Source organism: Emiliania huxleyi (assembly GCF_000372725.1).
Source record: "Emiliania huxleyi CCMP1516 chromosome Unknown EMIHUscaffold_16, whole genome shotgun sequence".
Lineage (NCBI taxonomy): Eukaryota > Haptophyta > Isochrysidales > Noelaerhabdaceae > Emiliania > Emiliania huxleyi.
In genome coordinates this window covers 819,474-830,327 of record NW_005200982.1, presented here as the reverse complement: position 1 = coordinate 830,327, position 10,854 = coordinate 819,474, and the positions used below count along the sequence as shown (strand labels likewise).

At 70.4% G+C, this 10,854-nt stretch overlaps 4 protein-coding genes across 4 annotated transcripts in view; 3 read left to right on the top strand and 1 right to left on the bottom strand.

Moving 5' to 3' along the window:
• Positions 1-405: 405 nt before the first annotated feature.
• EMIHUDRAFT_434119 (hypothetical protein) lies at positions 406-1,240 on the top strand. Its single transcript, XM_005785609.1, has 2 exons — positions 406-827; positions 895-1,240. The coding sequence occupies exons 1-2, from the start codon at positions 453-455 to the stop codon at positions 991-993; spliced, it is 474 nt and encodes a 157-aa protein (XP_005785666.1). The 5' UTR covers positions 406-452; the 3' UTR covers positions 994-1,240.
• A 3,648-nt stretch (positions 1,241-4,888) lies between these two features.
• EMIHUDRAFT_63439 (hypothetical protein) lies at positions 4,889-6,363 on the top strand (the record flags this gene model as incomplete). Its single annotated transcript, XM_005785608.1, has 3 exons — positions 4,889-5,191; positions 5,259-5,436; positions 5,576-6,363. Coding segments are annotated over 3 exons (1,269 nt in total), but the record flags the coding sequence as incomplete, so codon positions are not given.
• Positions 6,364-8,373: 2,010 nt separating this feature from the next.
• On the top strand, positions 8,374-10,047 carry EMIHUDRAFT_98923 (hypothetical protein; the record flags this gene model as incomplete). The annotated part of the gene is made up of 7 exons (XM_005785607.1): positions 8,374-8,787; positions 8,938-9,078; positions 9,111-9,210; positions 9,242-9,333; positions 9,471-9,508; positions 9,652-9,745; positions 9,775-10,047. 7 exons carry the CDS (start codon positions 8,374-8,376, stop codon positions 10,045-10,047), a joined length of 1,152 nt encoding a protein of 383 aa, XP_005785664.1.
• A 646-nt stretch (positions 10,048-10,693) lies between these two features.
• EMIHUDRAFT_434118 (hypothetical protein) overlaps positions 10,694-10,854 on the bottom strand; it is a gene marked incomplete at its 3' end in the record, with an annotated part of 809 nt that continues 648 nt past the window's right edge. The window contains exon 3 of the mRNA XM_005785606.1: positions 10,694-10,760. Within this exon, the coding sequence (XP_005785663.1) occupies positions 10,694-10,760 (67 nt within the window). The remainder of the gene's footprint in view (positions 10,761-10,854) is intronic.

The following is a 10,854-nucleotide window of genomic DNA, read 5'->3' as shown; positions in this document are numbered from 1 at the left end:
GATATATTTGCCACTTTCCGCACAAACATGGCACCGAACCAGCTGAAGCTCTCGACTCGTCGACCGAGCTCTGGACGATGCCGACCTCAAACCACCAGCGCCAGCAACGACGTGCCACGGCTCGCCGCGCCGCTGTTGCGACCGACGACGTGCCCGACGCCGTCCCGCGGCCGAAAGGAAGAGGCCCGCGCAACCACTTCTGGGACCCGCGGCCGCCGGGCGTGCGGCGGCACAACGAGTCGAACGAACCGAACCAGCGCAGAGCGGCGCGTCTCGCGAGCGCCCGCGGCCGCCACGCCGACGCCGTCCGCGGCCGACGGTGGTCGCGAATCAACGCGGCGCGGTGCAACGAGGCCAAGTCCTTCCAGGCTCCCGCCAGCAGCGCCTCGTGGCGTGGGCTGCACGGCCCTTCGAGACGGCCCGGGGGGCGGTGAGAGACCTCTCCCGCCGGCATGGCGCACTATATCACCCGTAGAGGCCTCTTTATAGTCGCCTTTTGGCACCTCCTCTCTCCACGCCGCCGATTAGACCTCGCCGCATCGCATCGCCCCCTTCCCTGCCCCGTCGCCCTCCTGAGCTCTCCCTCCTTCGCTCCAGCCATGCACAGGACCGCTGGACCATTGGCCCGCGTGCCAGGCGTCCGGGACGGCCGGGTATCGGCTCCGTACTTTGAGCCCTCTTGGGCCACCCTCGCGTCCACCGGCCGGCAGAGCACCGCTTGGGCGACTCAGACGGCCCGCCCGGCCAGCGCGTTCGATCGTGCCGCCCCCACAGCGTCAGTGGCGTGCGTGGGGTGGCAGGCGGCGTCAGCGCAGCCCCTCGTGGGGGTGCCCACCGCTCTCCTCTCACCGCTCCCCCCCGCCCGTGGCACCCCACACACTCGTCCCTCCTCAGGGGCGCAAGGCGGCACGGCACGTTCAGCGCTTGCCTCAGCCCACCTCGCCTTCACGCCCGCCACCGCGACCAAGGAGGTGGCCTCGGCGGCCCAGATGAAGCCCGTGCGGCTCGTTTGGGAGCCGCATGCCGTCCCTCTCTCGCCGGCGCTGCTCACCACGCCCAAGCCTACGCCGAGGAACCCGTCGCGCCCGTCGCTCACGAGCTGGTGGCTCGCATCGACCGAGCCGTCCAGCTTTCTCACGCCCTGCCCACGATCAAATTCGAGACGACCAACATCCGACCACAAAAAAGGCCCGCGCGTGCTGCGCGGGCCGGCGAGCGACTAGCGAGCCAACCTGCTAGTATTGTATAAATCCGAAAGCCAAGCTTGGTTGCTTCCCAGTGCTTCATCGCACCACAATACCCACGATATGTCGCTCGCCACGCTCCGCCTCGCCGCCGTGCTCCTCGTCGCGCTCCACGCGATCGTCAACGACGATCTCGAATCATGCTACGACCACGCCAGCCCTACAGATATCGCCCAGCTCTCTGGCTGGCAGGTGCCGCCTCCCTCTTGCGATTGCACCGCCCGCGCTCCACCGACCTCCGGCCCAGCGCTCGCTGCAGCCCCGCCCCACCACCTCAGCCCAGCAATCCACCGACCCGACGCCTCTCTCCTCGCCCGTTGCAGTGCACGGAGTGGGCCAGCTTTGACTGCTCGGAGGGCGGGTGGGGCGTCGAGACTCCCGCCCAGCGCTCGCTGCTCGCCTCCGCCTGCCCAGCCTCGTGCGGCCTCTGCAGCAGCCGCGGCTACCCCTTTCCGTGGCTCCTGCGCCGGCTCGCCTCCCTCGGCCCACTCGCCTCCTCTTCTCTCCTCCTCCTCGCCGGCTTTGCCGCCGCCGCCTCGGGCCGGCGGGCCGGCGCCTCTGCCCGGCTGCGAGAGGCGGTCGCCACCTCTCTGCCCGCGTTTGAGGTGGCCGCCCTCTCTTCGCTACTCATCGCCGCCGCCTCCGGCTTCGTGCCGACTGGCCAGTACGTCCTCATGTTTCCCTTTGCGGCAGACGCCCTCCACCCGCAGCTCCGTCAGGCCAACCTCGCCAACGGACCCAGCTGGCTGTACGGCTCGGCAACTTTTGGAGGCGCGCTCGCCGCCTCCCTCGTCGGACGACTGCGCTCGAAATCCGCCCTCGCCGCCACCCTCGCCCTCTCCCTCGCCGCGACCTTCTGGCACGCCGCCATCGAGGCGGGAGCCTCCCCTCTGGCTCTGCCGTTCGGCTCGCTCGCCCTCGCGCTCCTCCTTGGGCCGGGCCTGCCCGCCCTCGCCGCCGGAACGGTGCTGCACGAAGTGCAGCGGCGCCGAGGCGCCACGCCCGCCGGTCCGATCCGCCACGCCGCCGCCCTCGCCCTCGCCGCCGCCTCCACGTTCGCCGCCGCTTTCGCCCTCGACCGCCTCCCGCCGCTCGTCGAGCGGTGGGCTCAGACTGGCCTGGCGCTGCCCCTCTGCGCCGCCACCCTCCTCCTCGCGCCGCCGCCGCCCGCCGCACCTACCCTCGACTGCTGGCTCTCCATCCTCCTCGCCGCGCAGCCCGCCTGGCGGCTCGCAAGGACGGTCGCCAGAGACCAGCCAACAGGCGCCTTTGCTCTCTTCTGGGCGGCCGCGGTCGCGCTGCTCGAGGGGGCGCTCCGCCCCGCCGCCACCGAGCCCACCCGCCGCCTCCTCTCCGCCCTCGTCGCGCCTCGCCTAGAGCCGGTGTCCTCGGCCGAGCGACGCATGACCGCGACGGCGCTCGTCTGCGCCGTCGTGGTCGCCTTTGGCGCCGCCCTTGCGCCGCACGCCTCCAGCACTGCCGATGCCGGCGCCACCGTCGAAGCTGCCACCGACGGCAGCGCCGACGCCATCGCCGACGCCACCGCGGTGTGGCTGCTCGACGACGCTGGCAGTGGCGAGGGTGGTGACGGAGAAGGCTCGCTCGGCGATTCGCCACAGCTCCTGTGGCTCTCTCTCTCTCTCGCCGCGCCCGCCATCCTTAGCGCCCTCGCGAGCAGCCTCCTCGGCGCCGACGGCCGACACGCCTTGGACGCAGCAACGCGGCGAGCGTGGAGCATCGCGCTGCGCCGCCCCGCCCCCGCTTCGAGCTGCAAGGCTGACGGCGAGAGCTCCAAGGGTAGCGCCGATGCCCATGCAACCGACGAGGCGACGGCGTGGCTCGAGGAGCAGCAGCTGACGTGGGCGCGTGCGCCGCCCGCGGAGGACGTTTTGCTGGCGGTGCGGTCGCGCTCTGACGTGCATGCGGAGCAGTGGGAGGCGTGCCGCAAGCTTTCGCTGCTGAGGCGCGCCGGCCAGGCCGCCCGCCTCTGCTCCTGCTTCCTCGCCTCGGCGATGCCGCTCGCGGGCCTGCTGCTCCGCGCTGCCGCCGTGGAGCTCGACGCTGCCTCTCGGCTCGCACTCGGCCTGGCGTGGGGCGGCGTCGGTGCCGCTTGTTGCCTCGACTCAGTCCGCCGAGCGCAAGAGGACGGCTCGCCGCCCGTCGAGACGGCGGTGCGGGCGCTGCTGTGGCTGCTGCTCCTCCCGCTCGTCTCGATACTCGACTTTGTAGCAGTCGGCCTCGCGCTGGCCCGCACCTCCCGCGGCTCGCCAGCTGCTTCCGCCGAGGCGCAGATAGCACCGGCACTTGCCAGTACGCCTCCCGCGGTCGCCCGGGCGGCCGCGGTGTGGAGCGACGCTCTCCGCGGCGCCCCCTCCGCCCCCCTGCCGCTACACCTGCTCACCTCCTCGGCTGCGACCGGGGTTTTGGAGGGCACATGGGACAGCCTGCCCCTCTCGGAGGCGTCCTCCGAGGCGCTGCGGTCTCACGCGGCGGCGCTCGGCTGCCAGCCGCTCGAGGTCGCTGCTGTGGCGCTTGCGTGGGTGGCGGCAGTGCACAGCTGCGAGCCAGACGCGACGGTGCTGGTCGAGGGCGGCGACGTGGGCGGCTGTGTGCCTCTCCGCTTGCTCGCCGAGGGCGAGGCGACGCTTCGGGACCTCTGCTTCGCCGCGGCGGGGCAGCTCTCCGCCGGCTGGCCGCACGCGATGAGGGCCGACGAGATCGCAGCATGCGGACCTGCCGAGTGGCGGACTGCGCGGCACCCGCTCGGCCTCCGCGTCACCCCTCTCGCCGGCTGCGGCTCCCCCGGCGCGTTGGTGGTCCTCGAGGTGCCCCCCGCCGGCGCTGTGACCTTGCATTTTGCGGCCAGCCACATCTCCGCCGCCACCGCCGCACGCCTCGCCGAGCGAATCGGCCGCTGCTGCCTCGCTTCGGCCGAGGAGCGCCTGAGCGGCGTCCCTCTGATGGGCGAGGCCGAGGCGCACGAGGTCACCATCGCGTGCAACCGCACAAAATCAGCCTTTCCGCTGCCCGCGCTGCTTCCGGCCGCGCTAGCCGGCGCCAAGGCGCTCGAGGCATCGGCAATCGAGACGCCGGCGCTCGAGCCGCCACCCGCCGAATCAGCCACCGTCCACGCCGCCTTCTACAGCGCCGCCGCGCGCCACCCCGACGCCGTCGCCCTCCGCTCGGTCGGCGAGCAGGCGGGAGGCGTGGCGGTCGGAGGGGCGGTGACGTATGCGGAGCTCGCCGCTCGCGTCGGACGGTGAGCTCGCCATCTCGGCTACACGCCTCAGACACAATCGCGGCTGCATCTCGGCCAACCTCGGCTCGAGCTCGGCCATATCTCGCTGCTCGCGCCGGCAGGCTGGCCGCGGCACTCGAGGCGACCTGCCTGCTCTCGCCGTCGCAGCGGCTGGTCGCCACTATCCTCGACAGGGGCGTCGAGATGGTGGTCGCTCTCCTCGGCACGCTCACCGCTGGCGGCGCGTACCTGCCGATGGAGCCCGACTTCCCAGCCGCGAGGGTGCGCGAGATTGCGGAGGAGGTTTGCGACGCCCGCCCTCGCGCACGCCCAGAAGGAGCCCTTTATTCACGGCCCCAGCTCCAAGCAGGCGACGCCCGCCCTCGCGCTCGTCCAGACCGAGGAGATGGCGGCGCTCTTCTCTCCGCCCGACGGGGACCACCCCGCGCCGCACCCAGTCTTCCTCGTCGACGCCTTTGGCCGGCTCTCCCCCGCCGCAGGGCTCTCCCCTGTCACGGTTTACGAGCCGGGCGGGCTGGCGGGTCCCACCGAGGGCGCGGGCCCGCTGCAAACGGGAGTGGACGACCTCGTGTACGTCATGTACACGTCGGGAACGACGGGGAAGCCCAAGGGCGTCATGGTGGAGCACGGGCCTCTGCTCATGCGCACCGCCTGGTTCCAGTCCACCTACCGGATCGGAGTCGGCGACGTGGTGCCCGACCTAGACGCATCATGGACGGCTGTGAGCAGCGTCTCTTGACACCATACGCCGTGAGCAGGTCCCGTTCAAGACGCAGTTCATCTTTGGCGTCTCCGAGTGGGAGCTCTGGTGGACCCTCGCGACGGGGGCGACCCTCGCCATCACGCCGCCGCCCGTCGTGCGCTCGCCCTCCCTCTTCGCAGACGCCCTCGTCTCCACCGGCATGCTCGCCCCCCTCCGCTCATCCCGTCTCAGTTGAACACCTTCACGACCGGCCCACAATCAACACAGGCGCGACCATCGCCTTCCTCATCCCGTCCCACGTCGACGCGCTCCTCGCGCCGCTCGCCAAGGCGTGCCGGCCTGCGGCCAGGCTGCGGGGCGGCCGGGGAGGCGCTGGCATGCGCCCCTCCGTTCGCCTCGGCCGCCGCCTCAAACTGCGCTCGGTTGTCTGCTGCGGCGAGGCGCTGTCCGCGGCCACTGTGGGCCGCTTCCACGAGGCGCTGCGCGGGAAGGCGACGATCGACAACGTGTACGGCCCGACCGAGGGGTCGATGACGCACTACCGCTGCCCGCACGGGGTGGCGTCGGAGCCGCTCATCGGAAGGCCCATCTCAAACACCGTCGTCCTCGTCATGGACGCGGAGCTGCGGCCGGCGCCGCTCGGCGTGCCGGGCGAGGTTGTGTTTGGCTGCTGCGTCGCTCGCGGTTACCTCAGGCGGGACGACCTCACTTCGGCGAGGTTTGTCGCCAACCCGCTCTGGTCCGAGGCGGAGGCGCGCAAGCAGCCCCTCTACCCGTGCCTTCAGTCCGATGGCGCGGTGCCTCCCTGCCCGCTCCTGTACCGAACGGGCGACCTCGCCGTGAGGAGCGGGGGCGGCGACCTTCGCTTCCTCGGTCGGATGGACCGGCAGGTGAAGGTGCGCGGCCACCGCATCGAGCTGGAGGCGGTCGAGGCCGTGCTGCGCGACTATCGCGACGAAGCCACCGCGGCGCCGCTCTCGCAGCTGGCGGTCGTGGCGAGCGGCGACGAGCTCCTCGCGTTTGTGCGACTCCCTCCGGGCGATGCTCCCCCGGCCGGCGTGCTGTCCTTTTGCGAGGCGAGGCTACCTCGCTACATGGTGCCGTCGCGCCTTATCGCGCTTCCAGCCTTCCCCGCGCTGCCAAACGGCAAGACCGACCTCGGAGGCCTGGCGTGTGGCGGGGCAGACCTCGGCGCGACGGTGGAGACGCTCGGCGGAGGAGGCGGAGGCGGGGGCACGTCGACCGACTCGCTCGGCAACGTGCGTCGCCTCACCGCGGCCGGCGGCGCGCTCGAGGCAGAGAACGGCGTGAGCGACGTGCTGCGCGCCCTCTTCATGTACGGCGTCATCTCGGACCACATGCTCCGCTGCGCCGACGCCACCTCGGGCGGCGCTTGCGGCGCGCTGGCCAAGATGCTGTGGCAGCTTCCGGGCCCGCAGCGCGCGGCGCTCGGCTGGCTCGACGTGCCCTTGCGCATGCTCGGCGGGTACAAGGACATGAGCGGCTTCGTGATGGTCACCGCCTTTGCCGACGCGAGGTACGAGGGCGCGACGCGCTTCTCCAAGCCCGACCTGATCGTGCTGGCCTGCTACCTGATGATGCTGTACGTCTTCGACCCGCTCATCTACGCGGCGTGCGAGGCCGTCGGCGCCGGGGGCTGCGAGGGGCGGACCAACGTGTGGACGGGCGACCACAGGTGGTACCTGCTGATGATGCTCTACACAAAGGCGGCACTCGTCCTGCTGCGGCTATGCCGCGTGCCGCCCTTGGCACAGTGCCTCCTCGTCACCGCCGCGGCCCTGATGATGCCTCCCCGCACGGGCTGCCTCGAGCCGTGGCGCTGCGCCGACAAGCCGGACTGGAGCCCGGCCTGGTGGTCCGGGGCGGCCTTGGCTCCGGGATCGCCCCTCCCGGCCGCCTCGGCCTTCTTCTTTCGCGGCCTGCTCTACGACGACCTCTGGGGCATGTGGTCCGACGCGATCTACCGCTACTACGTCGCCTTTGCAGCGCAGTACTTTTGGACCTTCTACTACGGCCGGCCCGCCTTTGCGCTGCTCCGCCGAACCGCGCTCCTCGCCGCGCCCGCGAGCCGCGCCGGGCGCGTCGCCCTCTTTGGGTGCGCTTTTGTGCTGGTCGAGCTGCTCACCGCCACCAGCTACGGCGCCGCACTCCTGCCGTCGCTGCAGCAGCAGGTCGACGGCCACGGGCCGCCCCTGCTCGCCGCCCTCGCCATCCTCCTCCTCCTCGCCCTCTCCGTCCTCCTCTGCGCCGCCGCCTGCGGCTTCGCCCTCGCCGGGCGGAAGCCGCCGCGCCTGCTGCGGCTGGCGGGCTCGACGACGCTCGGCTGCTACATCTCGCACCGCTACCTCCTCCTCTTTTACAACCGCTTCGTCGAGCGGTGGATCCTCTCGCTGTACGGCCCGCTTGGCGGCGGCGGGCCCGCGCTCGCGCTGCAGCTGCTCCTCTCGCTGCTCCTACCCGCGCTGTACCAAGTCACCGTCGGCCCCGCCACGCACTGGCTCATCCTGCTTCCGGTGAGGCTGCTGCTCCGCCTTGGCCGGCTCGGCCGGCTCGGCCGCCGCCTTTTCCGCCGGCTGTCGGGGAGGCTGCGCCGGCCGCGCCGGCGATCGGTCGCAGCGCCGCGCGGCCGCGGCCTCGCGAGGCTGCTGCACGACCAGGTGGCGGTCTGAGAGGCTGGGGGCGAGGGAGCGGCGAGCGGGCGGGGAAATACAAGGGTGCACGCCTTGTTGTGGGTGGCCTCAGAGCAGGAGCGCCGCAGCCGTTCGAACGTGCGTAGATGTCTGTGCGTGTGTGTGTGGTGTGTGTGTGTGTCCTGTCGCGCCCTATTTAGATGGGTAGGTAGGTAGGTAGAAAGGTGAAGAACAGCCAGGCTCGGACTGGACACCAACGCGGTATGGGTGGACGCGAGACAGATGATGACGACACGCACGAACGACACACAGACACAAACAAGCTCACAAGACACACAGCCAGCTGGCTGCCACACACCCTGAGTTGGCGTATACATAACTCAGGGCCACATTCTTCCTGTCGCCCCCCCCAGCACTCCAAGGTGCCAAGAGAAACAAACAAGGGCACAACAACCAACAGACGACAGGAAGCAACGTGGGCTTAGATGACGCACCCGCGATTTCTTTTTCGTTAGCATGAGAGCCTCCGCGGCGGACAGGGTGGTGCCCAGCGGCGGCGCCAACGGCGGGAGCTCATCGCTGTGGCCGCACCCGCGGTCGGTGCGCGAGTACGCGTCGCATCGCAAGAAGGTGCACACCGTCGCCTGGAACTGCAGCGGCACAAAGCTCGCCTCTGGCTCTGTCGACACGAGCGTGCGAGTGTGGACGATCGACGAGGGCGGCCGCGCGTCGGACGTGGAGCTCAAGGGGCACTCGGACTCGGTGGACCAGCTGCGCTGGGACCCGAAGAACGAGCACCTCCTCGGCACCGCGTCGGGCGACAAGACCGTCCGGATATGGGACGCGCGCACCTCAAAGTGCGTGCACGCAATCGAGACGCGGGGCGAGAACATCAACATCCGGTGGTCGCCGGACGGGCAGCACCTCGCGGTGGGCGACAAGGAGGACAACATCTCGATCATCGAGACGCGCAAGTGCAAGGCGCTGCGCACGATGAAGTTTCCGCACGAGGCGGAGTCGAGAGCCGCCGGGCGGGGGAAGGGGGAGCGGCGCCCTGACTGAGCCGTCTCGGAGCCGCAGGTGAACGAGATGGCGTGGGACCCGAGCGGGCGCCTCTTCTTCCTCACCACCGGGGCTGGCAATGTCGACGTCTTCTCCTTTGTTGACCTCCTCAAGCCGCCGCCGGCGCCGCCCAAAGCCTGGCGACGGCTCCGCCGCTCTGTGTCTCTTCACACCGCACCCGCTGTGAACAGGCGCCGCCAAAGCCTGGCGACGGCTCCGCCGCGCCCGCGCCCGCCGCCACCCTCACCGGCGCCGCGTTTACCGGCTGCCGCTTCCTGCCAGCAGCAGGGGGTGTGACGCCGCCTCTCGTCTCGTGCGTCAGGCCACACTGCAAACTGCTACTGCCTCGAGTTCTCGCCGTCGGGGGAGCGGTTCGCGGTGGGCGGCGCGGACGCGCTCGTCTCGCTCTGGGACGTCAAGGCGCGGCAGAGACACTTCCTAGACACTTCCTAGACACTTCCTGGCACGTCAAGGCGCGGCCGCGCCGCAGACGCGGGCGTGGCGTAGGCGGCGTGGCTTCACGGCTCTTCACACGCTGCGGCTGTGAACAGGAGCTCGCGTGCGTCGCCACCTTCGCGAGGCGCGAGCAGTGCCCGCACTCACCCTAACCCTAACCTCAACCCTCTAGCCCTTACCCTAACCCTCACCCGAACCCTTGCGAGGCGAGAGCAGGGCCCGTACGCACCACGCGTGGCGGCCAGCGCCTCTCCACCCCTCTGCGCCTGTGAGCAGGCTCGAGTGGCCCGTCCGCACCCTCTCCTTCTCGCACGACTCCAGCTACATCGCCGCGGGCACCGCACGCCCCGCCGCAGCAGCTTCGCACGCCGTGAAGGCGACCTCTCTTCACAGCGCGAGGTGTGGACAGGGTCCGAGGACCCGCTCATCGACGTGGCGCACGTCGCGACCGGCAAGCAGGCGCTGCCGCCCTGCCCCGCCAACGGCGTCTCACGCGGCACGTCGCTGACACGCCCGCGCCGCGCCCGCAAGGCGCTCGCGGTGCCCGTCAAGGCTCCGTCCAACTCGATCGCCTTCCACCCGAAGAGGATGCTGCTCGCCTTTGCGGGCGACGACAAGGACAAGATGGGCCGCGACGAGGGCTCCCTCCGCATCCTCGGCTTCCCCTCGTGAGCAGACGCCGCAAAGTATAAACTCGCGCATGTTGCATGCCCCCGCGCACGCACGACTCCGCAGGAGAAACCCCTCCCGTCGTGCGTGCACAGCGCCCTCAGCGCAGCCTCACCTCCTCTCTGTCTCTAAAAGCCGTAAGGTAAGGTAAGGTAAGGTAAACTTCTCCACACACACGAGGTGGGCAAGGGGGGGCAACCCTCGCGTCTCCACGTCTGACGACAGGACCCGCCCGCGCGGGGGGCGCGCTCTGGCTGTCGACCCTCAGACTGTCGAGACAAAATCGAGATTTTGCGAGATCGCACGTCCGGTTGGCCGTTATTTTTGTGAGTCGTGGTTCTCCCGCGTGTGTACTAAACATGTAAGAGGATGCGTAGTACGCACCGTGCACCGAGCTACTGCCACATGTTTTTTTCAGATCCCCCAGAGCGCCCACCCAGACCGCGCCAAACGCGCGTGGAGACCAGTACGCGGCAGAGAGAGACAGAGTCACGGGGCGAGGGGCCCGCCGCAGGGTGGACGAGGCGGGCCGCAGCTAGACTATAGCACAGGGCAGACACTCACGGCGCCGTGGACAGGAGGGGCCGCCCCCCTCCCCCGAGCAGCGGGGTGCACGACAACAGGGAAGCGGGAGCATCTGGCTCTCGACATGCCCTAGGCGAACATGTGTGGGAATCGCTTCGAGACGGAGAGCATCTCTCCGTACATGCCCATGTCTGCGAGGGGTGGGGGGTTGGGGGGGTGGGGAGGTGCTCCGCTTGTGAGGCTGCTGACGGCAGTGTGGCAGCGGGAGGGAGGGTGGGGAAGGGG